At 49.7% G+C, this 23751-nt stretch overlaps 1 protein-coding gene across 2 annotated transcripts in view; it reads left to right on the top strand.

The window, feature by feature from the left end:
• The window catches only part of LOC142251411 (protein bicaudal D homolog 2-like), a 60106-nt gene that overhangs the window by 17182 nt on the left and 19173 nt on the right, over positions 1-23751 (top strand). For both annotated transcript variants that reach the window (XM_075324185.1, XM_075324186.1), the window contains 2 exons: positions 2661-2813; positions 10692-11105. In XM_075324185.1, coding sequence (XP_075180300.1) covers positions 2661-2813; positions 10692-11105 — 567 coding nt within the window. The remainder of the gene's footprint in view (positions 1-2660; positions 2814-10691; positions 11106-23751) is intronic.

The following is a 23751-nucleotide window of genomic DNA, read 5'->3' as shown; positions in this document are numbered from 1 at the left end:
AGATTGGTATTCTTGGTGCCACCCAGAGACCTCTTGGCTGTGCCTAGCACGATCTGCTTTCTCTTCTGGAAGCACAAGATGCTCATTGTTCTGTAGACACTGGGCAGACTTTGTTCCGACTCATATTTGTGCGTATAGTGAGTAAGTGATTGCAGCGAAAAGTCATTATTTTACTTTTTTTTTTTTTTTTTTTTTTTTTCTCATGGGAGCCCTTTTGTTTAGTGATTGGCGGGGCAACAACTCCAGTAAACCCTTTCCTAATGCCTAATGTCACCTGGCTTGCCTGTATGTCAGATATTTTAGAAAGTGCCTTATTTTTAATTGTGCCACATTTGCTGGAAATCTGCTGCAATTCCAATATGTATGTGTAATATATATTTTTTAATTAATAATATATATATATTTAATATTTTATATTTCTTATAAGAATTTATTTTATTTTATTCCTAGGTTGTTAATCAGCACATTTTAGGCTGTGCGCATGTTGCAGGTTTGGTGCAGAAATATATGTTTTTTTTTTTTTTGTTTTTTTTCTCCACCCCCACCATTTTAATAAGTTAATGGGTGGAAGGCCAAAAAAAATTGCAGGAAAAAAGCGCCAACAACTGACATGCCACGGATTATTTTTTTGCACCAAATCTGCAAGGAAAAAAAATGAGCAATCTGTGCATGACATTCTCATTGACTTTGCTGGCATAAGGATAGGCATGCAGAATTGGGCCACAAACTGCACCACATCTGCATCAAAGAATGCACAAGGCCTTAAGGTCCAGTCACACATAACGAGATCGTTACTACGTCACAGTTTCCGGATCGTTGTTAAATCGTTGATGAGATGTCAGTCATTTTCCCAACGACTCTAGTAACGATGCAGTGACCTATATAACGATCTCGTTGGTGGTTGGGACCCTGTCACACAGCAGCTATGGAACGATTCCGACCTCGAATAAGGGCGTAGTGTTTGACGCTGTAAGCCACGTAGGTGTGCATATGCGTCGCCTTTTCCACACCCCTCAGCTCCGATTGGTGGCCAATACTGCGTTCTGATTAGGCGGCCGGCCTAGAAGGCAACTTTGTATCGCTTCATGCTTTGTCCCTTTTTGAGCCTTGCTTTAAGGATAGAACCTGTGACTCCACCCAGATTCATTCGTACTTTGTTCCCGGTTGCTTGCTTGCTTTTTGGATCGAAGCTGCATCTGCACCCGGATTCATCCCTCCTTCGTTCTATCCTCAAAGCAAAGCTCCAAAAGGAACAAAGCATGAAGCAATACCCAATCATAACGCAGTACTGTTCTCGGCGCCAACCAATCGGTGCAGAGGGGGCACAGAAAAGGTGACGCAACTACACGCCTACGTGTCACACTATATAAGTTCTCATCTAGGTTGTTAACGAGATCGTTGGTAGGTGTCAAACATATAGATCCATCCTGCCCAGCAGGACTCCAACAAGCCAAAAATGGCCCAGGACCTTCAGCAACGACCAACCACAGCAGGGGGCGGATCGTTGGTACGTGTCAAACATAACGAGATCGCTGGTGAAGTCGTTGTTTCGTCACAAACTGTGAAGTAGCAATGATGTCGTTAGCAATCTCGTTCTGTGTGAAGTGGCCTTTAGACGTGTGCTTTACGCCAGCACCCCCATAGATTAGATCAACAATACAAATCTGATGTGCCAACGCTGAGAAATCAAGCTTTGAAATCGCATACAAACTAGTTAAGTGCATTGAGGGATGTTTGACCTGGCCTTAATGCTCTTCCATGTTAGTTTACATATAGGAAAACTCACGGACCTCCTATAGGTGTGCTATCTAAGCAAAGGTCATTGTGACGGGAGGGGGAGGAGGTGAGCTGTGACATCAGATTTTGTAAAATGGTGAATCCTGTGTTTAAATGAGGCTTTGTAAAATTTGCAAGACTTCAATATTTTCTTTTTTTTTTTCTAATCACCAATTCCCTTATTAAAAGGTAATTGCAACAATATAAAAGTGTGTGTGTGTGTGTGTGTGTGTGTGTGTGTGTGTTTTTTCCCACCAGTGTCATCCCATAATCAATAATGTACTGGGCTTTCCCAGCAGACAGTCCTCCATATTTGTGGAGCAGGATCTATACATGGCTGTATTTAATCTCATGTCTGGCCCTTTCTTGGCTATTCTGGGTTTGTTTGCTAAGAGTCTGTAATGATTGAATTGCCGGGGTAACGTAATTTAAAGGCTGTCACAAAAAGTAATTTTATAGACTCAATATTTTAATTTATGCAGAGCAAATATATTCTGCAGCACGTTACAATGCGGGGAATACAAGTAAAAGCAGACGTTATATTAGAGGTATACATAGAGGACTCTCCAATGTGCACTGCTGTAAAGTTATACAGTGCAACAAACCCACCAAGGACACAATCTGCAAGGCGTTTGTATATTCTCCCCGTGTTTGCGTGGGTTTCCTCCGAGTACTCCGATTTCCTCCCACACCCCAAAGACATACAGATAGGGACTCTAGATTGTGAGCCCCAATGGGGACAGTGTTGCCAATGTATGTAAAGTGCTATGGACTTAATAGCGCTATATAAATGAAGAATAAAATTATTTATTATAATATATATAATTTTTTACTAAATGGTATGATTAACATCTAGTGTGTGTGCTTTTGCTCTACATCTATAGGAAAGCCAGGACACTGAGAAGGAGAAAGGGCAATTGCGTGAGGAAATCAAACAGTGCAAAATTAGGGAAATGCGACACTTCCAAGACTTCTCTGAGCTGGAAGAAGAGAACATCTCTCTGTTGAAACAAGTATCTGTGTTAAAGGAAAACCAGGTATTTATTTGTATTTATTATTTATTTTATTTTTTAATACAAAAAAAGACTACAAATTAGAGTTCAGTGAGTAACTATTCGTACTCTCTATATTGATAACGAGTAATGTCTAAAACTCACGTATTCGTTCCGTAGCATTTGCAATGCAAGTTAATGGGGAAAAACTTGCAATGTAACAAGTAACCTGAATGCCGTACTATTCGTGTGAGTAGCGACTAGTGCGGAATTCCGGTTACTTGTTACATTGTGAGTATTCCCCATTGACTTGCATTGCACACGCTATTCAGAACAATTACGTGAGTATTAGACATTACTTGTTGTGAGTATAGTGCGTACGAATGGCGAGGTACTTGCTCAACACTACTACAAATATATAAGGGGGTTTGCACATTTTCATAATTAGTGTTTTCTATTACTATGCAAGTTAACTTTAACGTTCCTCGTGTGGTGAAGGCAAAAAAACCTTGCTCCTCTTGGATCAATGTGATGTTCCCTGCCAGATTTTGATGCCAGGAGATTAGGAGAAACGATAATCAGGGATGTACTGTATGTATGTTATATGGGCAAAGTCACTATATGATAGAGTAACGAATTCTGTGTTTGCAAGTCCTGGTTTTTGGCCAAGGGAATAAAAACCTAATTATGAGTGAGGGGTAGGGGCTTTTATGGTCAGCGTGTTGAGCGCAATGCGTAAAACATAATGGCTTCTGTGAAAAGGAGAAATGAGAACTCTCATTTAAATGGTGGTAGCTCTCATGGCTCCTACTTTTTAAAAGTTTTTTGTTTGTTTTTAATTCTAATAAGTATTTTAAAATTGAATAAATCATCAGTAAACGGATGCCTAGGTACCTGATATGTCTTAAATTGTGTTCTCCAAAATCACCGTTTGTATCCGATGGATGTGTTATTGCTGGCAACTGCTCACAATCCCCCTATCATTTGCCCTTTGTCTCCAACCTCACCTGATTCCCCTTGCAGAAGCAAGTTCATCAAGAAAAGGAAGGAAGGAAAGAGTGTTTGCTGATAATTTTGGACACTTCCTACCCATGGGACACTTGGTTGCTTATTTGTTTGCAAGGCCGTGGGGGGGGTTTACTTTACTTGGGCATGGTTCAATTAGGATGGCAAACGCCCAGCACCCATATAACTATATATACTGAAGTGGAATACCCATTTGAAAAGTTGACCTCTCTATTAATGGGTAATACTATTTGACGCAATATGCAGCTCCACTAGAAGGTGGAGTTGTGTGTCAGTCAGTCATCCGCCATCCTTCAGTCAGTCATCCGCCATCCTTCAGTCAGTCATCCGCCATCCTTCAGTCAGTCATCCGCCATCCTTCAGTCAGTCATCCGCCATCCTTCAGTCAGTCATCCGCCATCCTTCAGTCAGTCATCCGCCATCCTTCAGTCAGTCATCCGCCATCCTTCAGTCAGTCATCCGCCATCCTTCAGTCAGTCATCCGCCATCCTTCAGTCAGTCATCCGCCATCCTTCAGTCAGTCATCCGCCATCCTTCAGTCAGTCATCCGCCATCCTTCAGTCAGTCATCCGCCATCCTTCAGTCAGTCATCCGCCATCCTTCAGTCAGTCATCCGCCATCCTTCAGTCAGTCATCCGCCATCCTTCAGTCAGTCATCCGCCATCCTTCAGTCAGTCATCCGCCATCCTTCAGTCAGTCATCCGCCATCCTTCAGTCAGTCATCCGCCATCCTTCAGTCAGTCATCCGCCATCCTTCAGTCAGTCATCCGCCATCCTTCAGTCAGTCATCCCTCCACCATCTGGGATCTGTATCATGTAGTAACCTATGTTTCTTTGTCGCTCCATTGGGAGACCCAGACAATTGGGTGTATAGGCTATGCCTCCGGAGGCCGCACAAAGTATTACACTTAAAAATGTTAAGCCCCTCCCCTTCTGCCTATACACCCCCCGTGCTCCCACGGGCTCCTCGGTTTTTTGCTTTGTGCGAAGGGGTCAGACACGCACGCACAGCTCCACAGATTGGTCAGCAGCAGCTGCTGACCATGTCGGATGGAAGAAAAGTGGGCCCATATAGAGCCCCCAGCATGCTCCCTTCTCACCCCACTCTTGTCGGTGGTGTTGTAAGGTTGAGGTATCCATTGCGGGTACGGAGGCTGGAGCCCACATGCTGTTTTTCCTTCCCCATCCCCCTTAGGGCTCTGGTGGAAGTGGGATCCTATCGGTCTCCAGGCACTGAGACCGCGCTTCATCCACAACTCCTGTGGAGCCTGCTGGATAGGAGCCGGGTATCGTTCAGGGACATGGCCCTGCTACTTGGAGGTACTCTGTATCCCTGTGGGGACAGCGCACAGCAACACTCCAGCTTTGCTGGGTGTGCTAGTGCACCGGGGACCACGGCGCTGACCGGGTTAATATGTGCCATTACACACTCAGCGTTGCTGAGTGTGTTTATGTATAGGGACTGCCGCACTGACCGCCGCGGCCATGGAAACACTGCGGCGCGGCTGGGACTTGTAGTGCGCCGGGGACTTTCACGCCGGCCGCGCTTTTACGGCGGCCGCGTTTATTACTAGAGTCCCCGGCTTTTTGCGGCCTAGTTTCCTTTCCTCCCGCCCACAGCCCTGACAGGCAGGGGAAGGGCGGGACGCTGCACAGAACGAGCAGCACTGAGGGCTGGAGCATGCTTTGCATACTCCACCCCCCTCACTGTGCACAGTGCGGGCACCAGTTCCCGCACTTTCTGGGTCACGCCCACGGCTCCCTCCTCTCCTCAGGACGCCGGCAGCCATTCCTGTCAGCTCCTCGGACGCAGCAGAGGGGGACAAAGTCTGGGAGACCCAGGCAGGGACTCTGGTGGCCTCACAACCGCTTTAGGCGGGTGGTAAGCAGCACCTGTGGTGCTAGCCCCATTGTGCAGTAGTGTAACATTATATGTTTATGGTATATATGTTTTACACTGTATGGTGCACAGTTGATTTCTGGCTATATACCCTATTGTGTTACTCAGGGAAGATAATAGCATGGCACCCACGAAAGGCAGGGGTGCCAAAACACAGGCTTATTATGTTGCCTGCGCCGCATGTACGGCCCCGCTACCGGCAGGTTCCACTGACCCTCATTGTGTGCACTGTTCGGCCCCTGTGGCACTTACTCAGCCGGAGCCTCTGCTAAGAGGGGCCCAGGGGGAGCCACCTGCTAACACTGTTCAGGTGACGGGGACGGAGTTTGCAAAACTCTCTGAGACTATGGCTAAGATACTAGAAGCCTTGCAGTCCAGGCCGGTATCTCAGCACAGGGACTCTGTTGAATCTTTGTTCCCTGGCCCACCTCAGCTGGACCAACAATGTCCTCCCGGGGTATCTCATGGGTCCCAGGCTGAGGGTTCTGACACAGACCCCAGCCCCAGACCGACTAAGCGAGCTCGCTTAGATTTTCCCTCGACATCATATTGTGCAGGGTCTCAGAGGGGGGAATCTCTGGTTGATGATGCGGAGGTAGCTGATCAGGATTCTGATCCTGAGGCCGCTCTCAATCTTGATACTCCGGACGGGGACGCCATAGTGAACGACCTTATTGCGTCCATCAATCGTATGTTGGATATTTCTCCCTCAGCTCCTCCGGTGGAGGAGTCAGCTTCTCAGCAGGAGAAATTCCGTTTCAGGTTTCCCAAGCGTACACCGAGTATGTTTCTGGACCACTCTGATTTCAGAGAGGCAGTCCAGAATCACCATGCTTGTCCAGATAAGCGTTTTTCTAAGCGCCTTAAGGATACACGTTCTCCTTTTCCCCCTGACGTGGTCAAAAGTTGGGCTCAGTGTCCCAAAGTGGATCCTCCAATCTCCAGACTGGCAGCTAGATCCATACTTGCAGTGGAAGATGGGGCTTCACTCAAAGATGCCACTGACAGGCAGATGGAGCTCTGGTTGAAATCCATCTATGAAGCTATCGGCGCTTCTTTTGCCCCAGCGTTCGCAGCCGTATGGGCGCTACAAGCTATCTCAGCAGGTCAAGCGCAAATTGACGCAGCCACACGCACGTCCGCGCCACAGGTGGCGTCCATAACCACTCAGACGTCGGCATTTGCGTCTTACGCTATTAATGCTGTCCTGGACTCTGCGAGCCGTACGGCGGTTGCAGCCGCCAATTCGGTGGTACTACGCAGGGCCTTGTGGCTACGGGAATGGAAGGCAGATTCTGTTTCCAAAAAGCGCTTAACCAGTTTGCCAATTTCTGGCGACCGATTGTTTGGCGAGCGTTTGGATGAAATCATCAAACAATCCAAGGGAAAGGATACATCCTTACCCCAGCCCAAACCGAACATACCCCAACAGAGGAAGGGGCAGTCGAGGTTTCGGTCCTTTCGGGGCGCGGGCAGGTCCCAATTCTCCTCGTCCAAAAGGCCTCAGAAAGATCAAAGGAACTCTGACGCATGGCGGTCTAAGTCACGTCCTAAAAAGGCCACCAGAGGTGCCGCTACCAAAGCGGCTTCCTCATGACTTTCGGCCTCCTCACTCCGCATCTTCGGTCGGTGGCAGGCTCTCCCGCTTTTGCGACGCCTGGCTGCCACGGGTAAAAGACCGTTGGGTGAGAGACATTCTGTCTCACGGTTACAAGATAGAGTTCACCTCTCGTCCCCCGACTCGATTCTTCAGGTCATCCCCGCCTCCCGAGCGAGCCGAGGCTCTTCTGCAGGCGCTGGGCACTCTGAAGGCAGAAGGAGTGGTGGTCCCTGTTCCTCTTCAGCAACAGGGCCACGGTTTTTACTCCAACTTGTTTGTGGTCCCAAAGAAGGACGGGTCTTTCCGTCCTGTCCTGGACCTGAAACTTCTCAACAAACACGTAACGACCAGGCGGTTCCGGATGGAATCCCTCCGCTCCGTCATCGCCTCAATGTCCCAAGGAGATGTCCTTGCATCGATCGATATCAAGGATGCATATCTCCACGTACCGATTGCTCCAGAGCACCAGCGCTTCTTGCGCTTTGCCATAGAAAACGAACACCTGCAGTTCGTGGCACTGCCGTTCGGCCTGGCAACAGCCCCACGGGTTTTCACCAAGGTTATGGCTACTGTAGTAGCGGTCCTCCACTCTCAGGGTCACTCGGTGATCCCTTACTTGGACGATCTCCTGATCAAGGCACCCTCTCAAGAGGCATGCCAACACAGCCTCGACGCTACCCTGGAGACTCTCCAGAGTTTCGGGTGGATCATCAATTTTCCAAAGTCAAATCTGACACCGGCCCAATCGCTCACATACCTTGGCATGGAGTTTCATACCCTCTCAGCGATAGTGAAGCTTCCGCTGATCAAGCAGCGGTCACTACAGACAGGGGTACAATCTCTCCTTCAAGGCCAGTCACACCCCTTGAGGCGCCTCATGCACTTCCTGGGGAAGATGGTGGCAGCAATGGAGGCAGTTCCTTTCGCGCAGTTTCACCTGCGTCCTCTTCAATGGGACATCCTACGCAAATGGGACAGGAAGCCGACGTCCCTCGACAGGAACGTCTCCCTCTCTCAGGCGACCAAAGCTTCCCTTTGGTGGTGGCTTCTTCCCACTTCATTATCGAAGGGGAAATCCTTCCTACCCCCATCCTGGGAGGTGGTCACGACGGACGCCAGTCTGTCAGGGTGGGGAGCGGTTTTTCTCCACCACAGGGCTCAGGGTACGTGGACCCAGCAAGAGTCCTCACTTCAGATCAATGTTCTGGACATACGGGCAGTGTATCTTGCCCTGAAAGCGTTCCAGCAGTGGCTGGAAGGCAAGCAGATCAGAATTCAGTCGGACAATTCCACAGCGGTGGCATACATCAACCACCAAGGCGGCACACGCAGTCGGCAAGCCTTCCAGGAAGTCCGGCGGATTTTGATGTGGGTGGAAGCCACGGCCTCCACCATCTCTGCAGTTCACATTCCAGGCGTGGAAAACTGGGAAGCAGATTATCTCAGTCGCCAGGGCATGGACGCAGGGGAATGGTCCCTTCACCCGGACGTGTTTCAGGAGATCGGTTGCCGCTGGGGGGTGCCGGACGTCGACCTCATGGCGTCCCGGCACAACAACAAGGTACCGACGTTCATGGCACGGTCTCAAGATCCCAGAGCTCTGGCGGCAGACGCCTTAGTTCAGGATTGGTCGCAGTTTCAGCTCCCTTATGTGTTTCCTCCGCTGGCACTGTTGCCCAGAGTGTTACGCAAGATCAGGGCCGACTGCCGCCGCGTCATCCTCGTCGCTCCAGACTGGCCGAGGCGGTCGTGGTACCCGGATCTGTGGCATCTCACGGTCGGCCAACCGTGGGCACTACCAGACCGACCAGACTTGCTATCTCAAGGGCCGTTTTTCCATCTGAATTCTGCGGCCCTCAACCTGACTGTGTGGCCATTGAGTTCTGGATCCTAGCGTCTTCAGGGTTATCTCAAGACGTCATTGCCACTATGAGACAGGCTAGGAAACCAACGTCCGCCAAGATCTACCACAGGACGTGGAAAATTTTCCTGTCGTGGTGCTCTGCTCAGGGTTTTTCTCCCTGGCCTTTTGCCTTGCCCACTTTTCTGTCCTTCCTTCAATCTGGACTGGAAAAGGGTTTGTCGCTCGGCTCCCTTAAGGGACAAGTCTCAGCGCTCTGTGTTTTTCCAGAAGCGCCTAGCCAGACTTCCACAGGTACGCACGTTCCTGCAGGGGGTTTGTCACATCGTTCCTCCTTACAAGCGGCCGTTAGAACCCTGGGATCTGAACAGGGTGCTGCTGGTTCTTCAGAAACCACCATTCGAGCCAATGAGAGATATTTCTCTCTCACGCCTTTCGCAGAAAGTGGTTTTTCTAGTAGCAGTCACTTCACTTCGGAGAGTGTCTGAGCTAGCAGCGCTGTCATGCAAAGCCCCTTTCCTGGTTTTTCACCAGGACAAGGTGGTTCTGCGTCCGGTTCCGGAATTTCTCCCTAAGGTGGTATCCCCCTTTCATCTCAATCAGGATATCTCCTTACCCTCTTTTTGTCCTCATCCAGTTCACCAATGTGAAAAGGATTTGCACTTGTTAGATCTGGTGAGAGCACTCAGACTCTACATTTCTCGTACGGCGCCCCTGCGCCGCTCGCATGCACTCTTTGTCCTTGTCGCTGGCCAGCGTAAAGGGTCACAGGCTTCCAAATCAACCTTGGCTCGGTGGATCAAGGAGCCAATTCTCGAAGCCTACCGTTCGGCTGGGCTTCCGGTTCCCTCAGGGCTGAAGGCCCATTCTACCAGAGCCGTGGGCGCGTCCTGGGCTTTGAGGCACCAGGCTACGGCTCAGCAGGTGTGTCAGGCGGCTACCTGGTCGAGCCTGCACACTTTCACGAAACACTATCAGGTGCATACCTATGCTTCGGCGGATGCCAGCCTAGGTAGACGAGTCCTTCAGGCGGCGGTTGCCCACCTGTAGGAAGAGGCCGTTTTACGGCTCTCTTACGAGGTATTATTTTACCCACCCAGGGACTGCTTTTGGACGTCCCAATTGTCTGGGTCTCCCAATGGAGCGACAAAGAAGAAGGGAATTTTGTTTACTTACCGTAAATTCCTTTTCTTCTAGCTCCAATTGGGAGACCCAGCGCCCGCCCCTGTTTTTTTTGTGTACACATGTTGTTCATGTTGAATGGTTTCAGTTCTCCGATATTCCTTCGGATTGAAGTTACTTTAAACCAGTTTATAATTCTTTTTCCTCCTTCTTGCTTTTGCACCAAAACTGAGGAGCCCGTGGGAGCACGGGGGGTGTATAGGCAGAAGGGGAGGGGCTTAACACTTTTGAGTGTAATACTTTGTGCGGCCTCCGGAGGCATAGCCTATACACCCAATTGTCTGGGTCTCCCAATTGGAGCTAGAAGAAAAGGAATTTACGGTAAGTAAACAAAATTCCCTTCTTTCTTCTCAGGTGGATTATGAAGCCATAAAACATGAACTGAGGAGAAAAGATGAAGAAATAGACATTTTGAATGGTCAGCACGAGGAGCTGGTGCGTCTGAAGGACATCGCTGAGCATCAGCTTGAGGAGGCCTTGGAGTCTCTAAAAAGTGAAAGGGAACAAAAGAACGACCTCCGGCGAGAGCTCTCCAGTTACCTCAGCTATGACTCCATAGGAAACCTCCAGACGAACTTTGAGGACCACATTGAAGAGGAGTTTGACAGCGGATACAACTCCGGAGGCCTAAACAAGTCAAATGGAGAAATTCTGATGTCCACGCCTCGCAACAGCGACATCTTCCATCCCGGCCCCAAACTGGCATCCGACCTCTTCACCGAGCTCAGCCTGACGGAAATCCAGAAACTCAAGCAGCAAATATTGCAGGTATTTCTCCTTCTCTCCTCCATTGCCAAATGCACCGTACGTTGTGTTTATAAGCGGATAATGGCTTCCTAGACCTCGCAGTAATGGATATTTACTTGTGTGCTAGACTTAATCCTGGTTTTTATAAGGTTTTTTTTGCAATAAAACATTTTTTGTAAGTGCAGATTTTGATCTTGTGGACGACTCTTGATTAGGACGGATGAACGTTCTGCCTCTGGCAGAGAAGATGGTCACAAGTTAGTCATAAGGGCTCCGCATACTTCAGGGCATCCTGTAACGCACCCTCCTCCGTCTCTTAATGTCAGGGCGGGTTTAAGAGGCTATAAAAGTCACATTATGCACATGACTAAACTGTACAATCAGTAAGGGCTGCTGGCTTTTCACAGATGGTTTCAGCAAAGGGCCTCACACATTATACAGAAGTCAGCAACTTCCTCATCTTTTACTTGTGGTGCCCATGTACAAGGGGCGATATCTGGGTAAAGAAGGAGCAGGCATGTTGCATGTCAATCCTCCTAGAAGATGAACTACTGTCCGTTGTGTCCGGCACATGCCTTATTTCCTATGCCCCCACTGAAAATGCATGCCACGAGTGAGCATATGGTTTTGGGGTGGGTAATGACACCTCTTACTAAGCTAATGCTTGGCAGCTTGAGGGACAGTTGAACAGGTGATGTTACACTTGCCTTGGCAATCCTAAAAGCCCCCATCTAATAGTAAATTTGTAATCCCCCACCCCCTTTCTACTTTCTTCTCTTCTTCCCCCCCCCCCCCCCCCCCTTTTTTTTTTTTTTTTTCCTTCCAGCAATCGGGCCCCTACATTGGCAGTCCCACTCCTATAATGACCATAGGAAGGGTCCACACATACATGCTTATTCGGCTGCTACCTTGTTTCTCCGATAAGACAGGGTTTTACATTAATTTTTTTTTTTTTATCTGAAAAATAGGCTAGCCCTTATTTTTGGGGCATGTTGTGTGGGTTTTTTCCCCTCCCCCATGAAGAACAATCGTGCGTGTGTGTCCCCATATACAGTGGTTGGACAAAATATTTGAAATACCTGGAAATATCAACAAAAGTTAGTTTACTATGGTATAGGTCCACCTTTTGCTGTGATTACAGCCTCAATTCTCCGAGGTATGGATTTATACATGGTGCGAGTTTTTTTTTTTTTTCCAAAGGAATTTTAGCCCATTCTAATGAATGACGATGGTGGCGGAAATCAACATCTTACTTGACTCTAAAATGGACCATAAATGCTGAATAATGTTGAGGTCTGGGGATTGTGGGGCCAGATGAGATGCTCAACTTCATTAGACTGTTTCTCGTGCCATGCTGTAACGATTCTAGCTGTATGAATTGGTGCATTATCATCCTGAAAGATGGCGTTCCCCCTCCGGGGACAGTGCTTGAACCATGGGATGCACTTTATTGCCCAAAATGCCTAAATATCGGCTGTTAATTCTTCCATGAAGGGATATCATTGGCCCTGCGGATCTCCACGAAATAGCACCCCCAGATCACAGAACCTCTGCCATGTTTTACGGTTGGGAGAAGGCACTCTGGATGGAAGGCTTCTTTCGGCTGTCTCCAGACGTACGCTCGGCCAGAGGTCGGTAATAGGGTAAACGATTCATCTGAGACATCACGTTTCCACTGCTCGAGGGACCAATTCTGGAGGTTTTTACACCACTCTAAACGCTTGGACACCTTTTGTCATTGAGAGCAGCGGTTTTCTTTGTCGCTCCATTGGGAGACCCAGACAATTGGTGTATAGCTATTGCCTCTGGAGGCCACACAAAGTATTACACTTAAAAGTGTAAGGCCCCTCCCCTTCTGGCTATACACCCCCAGTGGGATCACTGGCTCACCAGTTTTGTGCTTTGTGCGAAGGAGGCAACACATCCACGCATAGCTCCACTTTTTAGTCAGCAGCAGCTGCTGACTATGTCGGATGGAAGAAAAGAGGACACATATAGTGTCCCCAGCATGCTCCCTTCTCACCCCACTGTATGTCGGAGGTGTTTGTAAGGTTGAGGTACCCATTGCGGGTACGGCGGCAGGAGCCCACATGCTGATTCCTTCCCCATCCCTTTTTACAGGGCTTTGGGTGAAGTGGGATTTACCGGTCTCCAGGCACTGAGACCGTGCTCCATCTACAGCCCCTGGAGAAGATGCTGGATGGAGCGGAGTACATCAGGGACATGGCCCTGCTTCCTCAAGGTACTCTGTGTCCCCGTGCATTTGGCGCTCACACCGCAGCATGCTGGGTGTTGTAGTGCGCCGGGGGACATCAGCGCTGCGGCGCCTGTGCCATGGCCTCATTCAGCTTCGCTGAAGCAGGCTCACTTATGGGAATTGGTCGCGCCGGCCGCTGGGACTGCGGCGCGGCTGGCACTTGTAGTGCGCCGGGGACTTCAGCGCGGCCTGCGCTTTTACGGCGGCCGCGCTGATAACTAGAGTCCCCGGCTTTTGCGGCCTGCTTCCGTTCGTTCCCGCCCCCAGACCTGCCAGTCAGGAGAGGGGCGGGACGCTGGCCACTTCTATGAATCGGTCGCGCCGGCCGCTGGAACTGCGGCGCGGCTGGCACTTGTGGTGCGCCGGGGACTTCAGCGCGGCCCGCGCTTTTACGGCGGCCGCGCTGTTAACTCGAGTCCCCGGCTTCTGGGCCTAGTCTCCCTTCGTTACCGCCCACAGCCCTGACAGTCAGGGTAGGGGCGTGACGCTGCATAGAGCAGAGCTGAGAGCTGGAGTATGTTTTGCATACTCCACCCCTCTCACTGTGTGCACTGTGAATCCGGATTCCCGCACTTTCTCAGGCACGCCCACGGCTTCCTTCTCTACAAGGACACCGGCAGCCATTAGTGTCAGTTTCTGTACGATACAGAGACAAGTGTGGAAGACCCTGGCATTCTGATAGTCACACAATCGCTGTAACAGGCGTTAAGCAGCACCTGTGGTGCTAACCCCACTAGTGCAGAAGTGCACTTATAGATATGCTTGTACTATATACATTGCACTGTTTGGTCGCACGTTGTATATACCCTCCTGGATTATGCGGAGGAGTTATCAGCATATTCTCTGTGTAAAACAAAGGTGCAGAACCACATGTTTTTCTATACAGCTGGTACAGCATGTACGGCTATACGGCCGGCAGGTACATAGACTCCCATTGTATGCACTAATGGCCAGGGGATGAGGACGGTGTCTGCAGTATTTACTGACAGTTTTTCTGAGACTATGGCTATGATACTAGAAGCCTAGCAGTCCGGACATGTCTCTCACAATATGGGCACTGTTGAATCATTGATCCATGGCCCCCCTCAGTGTGAATAACTAACAGCTCCGGGAATGTCACACGCATCCCAGAGTCACGGCTCTGCACGGACGTCAGTCCCAGACAGCCTAAGTGGGCTCGCTATGAGCGGCCTCGGTTTCATCAGGGTCCTAACAGAAGGACTCGCTGTGTAATGAGGCGGAAGTAGCGGCTCAGGATTCTGATCCTGAGACCGCTCTCAATCTGGATACACCTGATTGTGACGCCATAGTAAATAATCTTATAGCGTCCATCTATAGAATGTGGGTTATTTCTCACAGCTCCTCCAGTGGAGGAGTCAGCTTCACGTATTTTTCTGGACCACTCTGCCTTCAGAAAGGCAGTCCAGGAACACCACGCTTATCCAGATATGCGCTTCTCCAAACGGCTTAGGATACACGTTATCCCTGTCCCCTGACTTGGTCAAGGACTGGACCCAATGTCCCGAGCGGCATCCTCCAATCTCCAGGCTTGTAGCTAGATCCATAGTTGCAGTGGGAGATGGAACTGCAAACGCAAAGATGCCACTGACAGACAGATGGATCTCTGGTCGAAAGCCATCTATGAGGCTGTCGGCGCACCGTTGGCTCCGGCATTCTCTCCCTTGGGGCACTCCAAGCTATTTCAGCTTGTCTTACACAGATTGACACGGTTACACGTACATCTGTGCCGCAGGTGGCATCCTTAACCTCTCAAATGTCTGCATTTGTTTCTTACGCGATTCAGGTTGTCCTGGACTCTGCGAACCGTGCGGCGGTAGCCTCCGCTACTCCGTGTTTTTAAGCAGAGCCTGGTCTGCTCGTTAAGTGAATGGAAGGCAGATTCTGCTTCCAAAAAAGGTTGCCTAACCAGTTGCCTTTTTCTGCTGACCGACTGTTTGGTGAGCGTTGCAAACAGTCCAGGGGTAAGGATTCATCCTTTCCTCAGCCCGGACACAACAAACCCCAACAGAGCAAGAGGCAGTCGGGGTTTTCGGCCTTTTCGAGGCTCGGGCAGGTCCCATTTTTCCTCGTCCAATGTGGACTCAAAAGGATCAGGGGAGCTAAGATTCTTAGCGGGCTCAGTCTCGCCCAAAAAAGCGACAGTCTGAAAACCCGCTTCCAAGGCGGCTTCCTCATGACTTGCGGCCTCGGTCGGTAGCAGGCTCTCCCGCCTTGGCGATATTTAGCTGCCATAGGTCAATGACCATTGAGTGTGAGACATTCTGTCTCACGGGTACAGGATAGAGCTCACTTCTCGTCCTCCAACTCGATTCTTCAGAATTTCTCCACCTCCCGGCCGGGCCGCTGCTCTTCTGCAAACAGGGTGCACTCTATAGGCAGAAAGAGTGATGACCCCCGTTCCTCTTCAGGAACAAGGTCACGGTTTTTACCCCAAATTCTTTGCGGTACCTATAACAACGGGCCGTTCCGTCCCGTTCTGGATCTAAAAATGCTCAGCAAGCTCGTGGACACCAGGCGGTTCCGGATGGAATCCCTCCGCCATGTCATCGCCTCAAGGTCCCAAGGATATTTCCTAGCATCATTAGGCATCAAGGATGCTTATCCACACGTGCCGATTGATCCAGAGCACTAGCGTTTCTACGCTTCGTTATAGGAGACGAACACCCTCTGTTCGTAGCTCTACCTTCCGGCTAGCGACAGTCCAACTGGTCTTCGCCAAGGTCAGGGCAGCAGTAGTCACAGTCCTGCACTCTCAGGGTCACTCTGTGGTCCCGTATTTAGACGATCTACTTGTCAAGGCACTCGCTTAGGAAACATGCCAACACTGCCCGAACGTTGCGCTGGAGACTCTCTAGAGTTTTGGGTGGATCATCAACTTTTTAAAGTCAGATCCGACCCCGACCCTATCGATAACATATCTAGGCATAGAGTTTCTTACTCTCTCAGCGATAGTGAAGCTGCCGCTAGACAAACAGCATTCACTACGGGCTGCAAGCTCTTCTTTAAGAACCAGTCGCACACATTGAGACGCCTCATGCACTTCCTACGTAAGATGGTAGCAATGGAGGCAGTTCCTTTCGCGCAGTTTTACTGCGTCCACTACAATGGGACATTCTCCGCCAATGGGACGAGGAGTCGACGTCCCTCAACAGAGTCGTCGTTCTTTCTCAGGCGGCCAAGGAATCTCTACGGTGGTGGCTTCTTCTCACCTCTTGGTCAAGTAGAAGGTCCTTCCTATCCCCGTCCTGGGCGATAGTTACGACAGACGCGAGTCTATCAGGGTGGGGAGCAGTTTTTCTCCACTACAGCGCTCAGGGTACGTGGACTCAGCAAGAGTCCACTCTTCAGATCAATGTTCTTGAACACAGAGCAGTGTATCTTGCCCTACAATCCTTCCAACAGCGGCTGGAAAGCAAGCATATCCGACTTCAGTCGGACAGCTCCACAGCGGTGGCATACATCAACCACCAAGGAAGAACGCGCAACCGGCAAGCCTTCCAGGAAGTCCGGCAGGTTCTGATGTGGGTGGAAGACACGGCATCCACCATATCCACAATTCACATCCCAAGTGTGGAAACTAGGAAGCTGACTTCCTAAGTCGCTGAGGTGTGGCCGAAAGAGTATGGTCTCCTCACCCGGACGGGTTTCAGGAGATCTGGCGCCGCTGACAGAGGCCGGACGTCGATCTAATGGCGTCACGGCACAACAACAATGTGCCAGCTTCATGGCACGGTTTCACAATCATCGAGCTCTGGCGGCAAACGCCTTAGTTCAGCATTGGTCGCAGTTCCAGCTACCTTAGGTGCCACCTCTGGCATTGTTGCCCAGAGTACTGCGCTAGATCAAGACCGACTGCGGCCGCGCCATCCTCGTCGCTACAAATTGGCCGAGGATGTTGTGGTACTCGGTTCTGTGGTGCCTCACGGTAGGCTAACCGGGGGCACTACCAGACCAATCAGACTGGCTGTCTCAAGGGCCATTCTTCCATTTGAATTCTACGGCCCTCAACCGGATGGTGTGGCATTGAGTCCTGGAACCTAGTGTCGTCAGGATTACCTCAGGACGTGGTTGCCACCATGAGACAGGCTAGCATACCAACGTCCGCCAAGATTGACCACAGGACGTGGAAGATGTTCTTATCTCGGTGCTCGGCGCAGGGTGTTTCTCCCTGGCCGGTTGCATCGTCTATGTTTCCTTCCTTCCTGCAATCTAGGTAGGAAAATGGGTTGTCGCTCAGTTCCCTTTAGGGACAAGTCTCAGCGCTATCTGTATTTTTTCAGAAACGACGACTTCCTCAGGTACGCACGTTCCTACGGGGAGTTTGTCTTCTCAGCACTCCGTACAAGCGGCCGTTAGAGCCCTGAGATCTGAACAAGGTTCTAATTGCTCTCCAGATGCCGCCTTTCGAGCCTTTGAAGGATGTCTCCCTTCCCCTTTTTCACGGGAAGTGGCCTTCTAGTAACGGTCTCGTCTCTTAGGAGAGTTTCCGAGCTAGCAACGCTCTCATACAAACTCCCTTCCTGGTCCTTCACCAGGACAGGGTAGTTCTGCGTCCGGTTCCGGAATTTCTCCCTAAGGTGGTATCCCATTTTCATATCAATCAGGATATCACCTCACCTTCTTTGTGTCCTCGTCCAGTCCATCAATTTCAGAAAGATTTGCATCTGTTGGTTCTGGTGAGAGCACTCAGGTTCTACTTCCCGCATGGCGCTCCTGCGCCACCCGGATGCACTCTTTGTCCTTGTCGCTGGTCGGCGTAAACAGTCGCAAGCTTCCAGATCCACCCTTGCTCGGGGGCTCGAGGAACCAATTCTTGAAACCTACAGTTCTACTGGGCTTCTGGTTCTCTCAAGGCCGAAGGCCCATTCTACCAGAGCCGTGGGTGCATCCTGGGCATTACGGCACCAGGCTACGGCTCAGCAGGTGTGTCAGGCACCCACCTGGTCGAGTCTACTTACTTTTACCAAGCATTATCAGATGCATACCTACGCTTCGGCAGACGCCAGCCTAGGTAGATAAGTCATTCAGGCGGCGGTTGGCCACCTGTAGGAGAGGGCCGTTTGACGGCCCTATCATGAGGTATTCTTTTACCCACCCAGGGATTGCTTTTGGACATCCCAATTGTCTGGGTCTCCCAATGGAGCGACAAAGAAGAAGGGAATTTTGTTTACTTACCGTAAATTCCTTTTCTTCTAGCTCCAATTGGGAGACCCAGCACCCGCCCTGTTTTCTCGGGGTTTTTTCTGTTTTTTCAGGTACACATGTTGTTCATGTGGTATGGTTCAGTTCTCCGATGTTTCCTCGGATTGAATTGGTCTTTAAACCAGTTATTGGCTTTCCTCCTTCTTGCTTTGGCACTAAAACTGGTGAGCCAGTGATCCCACTGGGGGTGTATAGCCAGAAGGGGAGGGGCCTTACACTTTTAAGTGTAATACTTTGTGTGGCCTCCAGAGGCAATAGCTATACACCAATTGTCTGGGTCTCCCAATTGGAGCTAGAAGAAAAGGAATTTACGGTAAGTAAACAAAATTCCCTTCTTCTAGTTGCAGCTCTTCCGTGGAATCCAGATTTGTGCAGCTCCCCACCAACAGTTTTCGTGGAAACTGGGTTCTGTAGATGTTCATGGAGCTCAGCAGTGATTTTCGGAGCCGTGGTCTTGCGACGCTCTCACAATTCGCCTTTAGAGTCCGACATTCTCTCTGTCAACTTCGACTTTCGGCCGGACCCGTGCTTTGCTGCGGACGTTTTTCCTTCTTTCAAACGCAGTCATTACTTTGGAGACAGAACCTCTTGACACGCCAAGCCTTCGGGCACTTTCTGTTACACTAGCGCCTGCCATACAAGCACCAACAATTTGGCCTCTTTGAAAATCTCAGTCTGCCATTGGTATCAGGTTCTCACCAATGTTCCTTCAATTCTGCAAAACAAACAGTTAATTTACATACGCATATCACATAACACAAATAGTCAACTACAAAACATTAACATGTCACGGTTTGCATGTTTATAACATGTTCAAAGATTATAGATTATGATGCCAAAACGTTAGGTGTTTCCATTATTTTGTCCAACCCCTGTATCTATCCTATCTAGCTATCTATAATATCCTTCAATATAAATCTCGTCTATCCATCCCTCGATCTACAGTGCTGTGCAAATTAATTGTGACACAGCAAAAAAAAACACATTTTTGAATATTTAATGTTATAATGCACTGTTGCATACCATTTTTAATAAGAAATATGTCCTCCTTTATCAGATATGAGATTTTCAATGCGTTTTGGCATTGATTCTACCAAGTTGTTGCATAAATTCTTCATCATGGAGCCACACCTGTATGGCGCTGTTTATCATGCGTTCTTTGGTTGTACAGTCCGTTTTGCCAAGACGTCTCTTCACAATGCTGCACAAATTTTCTATAGGATTTAAGTCCGGTGAATCGCCGGCCAGTCCAGGACTTTTATTTTCTTCCATGAATTTCTTCACACACTTGGAATTGTGGCATGGAGCCAAAGCTTGTTGGAATGTCCCTTTAAATTTACCCATGAATGGCACAATAAAACGTTTTAAAATGTCTATGTATTTGGATGAATTGATCACACCATCAACAGGAAATAAGCTCCCTGTACCATCAGCTGTAAGAAGAAAAAAAAAAAAAAGCCCCAAAACCTCTGTTTTTGAGGGTGTTTTACAGTTTGATCAGCTCGCAATGGTTCATTTTTGCTTTTTGTAACAATACGTGCTCTGTACCCTTGAACAAAAACATGAGTTTAATCCCTGAAAATTACCTTTTTTCCATGGGCTAGTTGTCCAAGATTTTGTGTGTGTGTGTGTTTTATATATTTTATATTGTTATATATTTTATATTATGTTATATATTTTATTATATATATATATATATTAATATTATATATATATTAATATTATATATATATATATTATATTAATATATATATATATATATATATATATATAATATTAATATATATAAATAAATTAAATATATAAAAAAAAAATTTTTTATTTTTTTTTGCCTATGCGAATCGTTTTGCCTTCATTGGAGATGTCAGAAATTGTTTCTTTACTGGCTTCATTGCCCTCTGACCAACTTCCAGACCCCTGCACCATACAGTCGAATCACTAATATCAATACCTGCATCTTTGGAGGTCTTTACTTGTTTTTCTTGCATTCATGTTACGTTTTCTGATAAGTGTTTTATCCATTCTTGGTTTCGTTTTCCTTTTTTCTTCCACATTTCCCTTTTTTGTTTTGGAGAAAACAATCCAGTTTCATTGTGAGAATTATTCTTGAAATGGTAGATTTTCCATTACCAACGGTGGAAGCGATTTTTCTCTGTCAGACCTGTATGTTCATTAAGAGTAATAATTCTAGACCTCTTCCGTGGAGAAACATCCATTTTTACAGGCACGAATCACACTGAGAAAAACTACACTAAACCACTCTTCACAGAAACAAGCTCTCAACTGAAGCTAGCTGTTATTTCTTTGTCGCTCCATTGGGAGACCCAGACAATTGGGTGTATAGCTTCTGCCTCCGGAGGCCACACAAAGTATTACACTTTAAAAGTGTAACCCCTCCCCTCTGCCTATACACCCTCCCGTGCATCACGGGCTCCTCAGTTTTATGCTTTGTGTGGAAGGAGGCACACATCCACTCATGCATTCTCATATTAGTTATATCGGTTGGAAGAAAAGAGGGCCCCCACGGGGCCCCCGGCATGCTCCCTTCTCGCCCCACTACGTCGGCGGTGCTGTTAAGGTTGAGGTACCCATTTCGGTTACAAAGGCTGGAGCCTCACTCCGTTTTTCCTTCACCATCCCTTAGCGGCTCTGGGAGAAGTGGGATCCTGACCGGTCATCCATTCACTGGGACCGTGCTCCCTCCGCAGCCCCTGTGGGAATCTGCCGGACAGGAGTCTATTCATCCTCAGGGACCAGGCCCTGCATCTCTAAGGTACTCTGTGTCCCCATGGGGACTGTGCATGGAGCGCCTTCTTCCCGGACGCTGCAGCAGCTGCTGACTTGTGAAGACCGGCGGACTTCCGCGCCGACCGCGCCTGCTTGTCGGCCGCGGTCTTAAATTTAGTCCCCGGCTTCATCGCGGCCTAGTAGCAAAAATCCCGCCCCCGGGCCTGCCTGTAAGGGCGGGACTGCCGACCTGACGTCGGATGTGAGGGCCGGAGCATCCTGTACGTTTCCTCCCCCCTCACTGATCACTGTGGGGACCCCAGATTCCCGCACTTTTTCTAGCACCGCCCACGGCTCCACTCCTCCCCTGAGAGCTCCGGCAGCCATTTTTTTGGCATTCTGCCGGTGGAGGATTATCAGGTAAGAGCTCTGCAGCTCTGGGAGACCTAAGGCAGGGAATCTGGAGGACACACACTCCGCTTTTTAGCGGTCGGTAAGCCATACCGGTCACCCGGTGCTGGTCCCCCATAGGGTGCTGGAATAGATACGTATTCTATATATATATATTTCTGTTCGGTCGGGCTGTATACACTTTCCCATATACCCTCAGTGATCACTCTCCTAGAAGACAACAGCATGTCGTCCACAAGGAGCAAAGGTGCTAAGGCACAGGGTTTTTTTGCGACCTGTACCTCTTGTGGGGCTATGTTACCTGCGGGTTCCACCTACCCTCACTGTGAGCAATGCTCGGCCCCTGTTTCGCTTGCTCAGCCGGAGCCTCGGTCACTAGTGGGCCCCTCGGCTCAGGTAGACCACCCCCCCCCCCCCTGCTCCCCCTGTCCAGGCGGCAGGGACAGAGTTTGCTGCTTTTGCTGAGAAACTCTGAGTCACTTTCACAATCCATGGCTCAGTCTATGGACAAGTGGTCTGCCAAGCTGCTAGAAGCTTTGCAGTCCAGACCGGTCCTTACACAGGCCCCGGTCCCTGTTGGATCGTCGCCTCCAGGCCCCTCTCGGTCCGCGCCGCAGCGCGCTCCCAGGGTGGGGCCTAGGTCTCACGTGGAGGATTCCTGCCCGGACCACAGTCCCAGACCGGCTAAGCGGGCTCGCTGGGAATCTTCCCCGACTTCTTCACGCTGCTCGGGTTCCCAGCTTGAGGACTCTCTGGAGGACGAGGCGGACGTCGCAGCTCAGGGCTCTGAACCTGACGTTGCCATCAATCTTGATACACCTGAAGGGGACGCCTTTAGTAAATGATCTTATCTCGTCCATCAACCAGGTGTTGGATCTATCTCCCCCGCCTCCACCTGTAGAGGAGTCGGCGTCTCAGCAGGAGAAACACCAGTTTCGGTTCCCCAAACGTACACGAAGTGCGTTTTTCGATCACTCTAACTTCAGAGATGCTGTCCAGAAGCCCAGAGCGGTTCCAGACAAGCGCTTTACTTAAGTGCCTTACTGCCAGACGTTACCCCTTCCCCTCTGACGTAGTTAAGGGTTGGGCTCAATGTCCCAAGGTGGATCCTCCAGTCTCTAGATTGGCGGCTAGATCTGTGGTATCGGTTGCAGATGGTTCATCGCTAAAAGATGTCACTGACAGGCAGAGCTCCTGGTGAAATCCATCTATGAAGCCACGGGCGCGTCTTTTGCCCCGGCCTTTGCAGCCGTGTGGGCACTCCAAGCTATCTCAGCTTGTCTGGCTGAGATTAATGCGGTCACACGTAATTCTGCTCCGCAGGTTGCGTCTTTGACTTCTCAAGCGTCAGCTTTTTCTTCCTACGCCATGAACGCAGTTCTAGACTCTGCTAGCCGTACAGCGGTGGCATCCGCTAATTCTGTGGCAGTCCGCAGGGCCATGTGGCTGCGCGAATGGAAGGCAGACTCTGCCTCCAAGAGGTTCTTAACCGGTTTGCCGTTTTCTGGCGACCGATTGGCGAACGATTGGATGAGATTATTAAGGAATCCAAGGGAAAGGACTCCTCCTTACCCCAGTCCAAACCTAAGAGACCTCAGCAACGGAAAATTCAATCGAGGTTTCGGTCCTTTCGTCCCTCTGCCAAGTCCCAATCCTCTTCGTCCAGCAGGCCGGAGAAAGGCCAGAGGAACTCCTATGCATGGCGGTCTAAGTCACACCCCCAAAAAGCCGCCGGAGGCACTGCCTCCAAGGCGGCCTCCTCATGACTCTCGGCATCCCCGAACCGCATCCTCGGTCGGTGGCAGGCTCTCCCGCTTTTGCGACGCCTAGTGGCCACATGTTCAAGACCGATGGGTGAGAGACATTCTGTCTCACGGTTACAGGATAGAGTTCAGCTCTCGTCCTCCGACTCGTTTCTTCAGAACCTCTCCGGCCCCCGCTCGCGCCGACGCACTTTTTCAGGCAGTGGATGCTCTGAAGACAGAAGGAGTTGTGATCCCTGTTCCCCTTCAGGAACGTGGTCGCGGCTTTTACTCCAACTTGTTCGTG

The sequence above is a fragment of the Anomaloglossus baeobatrachus genome, chromosome 9 (genome assembly GCF_048569485.1).
Source record: "Anomaloglossus baeobatrachus isolate aAnoBae1 chromosome 9, aAnoBae1.hap1, whole genome shotgun sequence".
Taxonomy (NCBI): domain Eukaryota; kingdom Metazoa; phylum Chordata; class Amphibia; order Anura; family Aromobatidae; genus Anomaloglossus; species Anomaloglossus baeobatrachus.
This window is presented reverse-complemented; position numbering and strand designations above follow the sequence as displayed.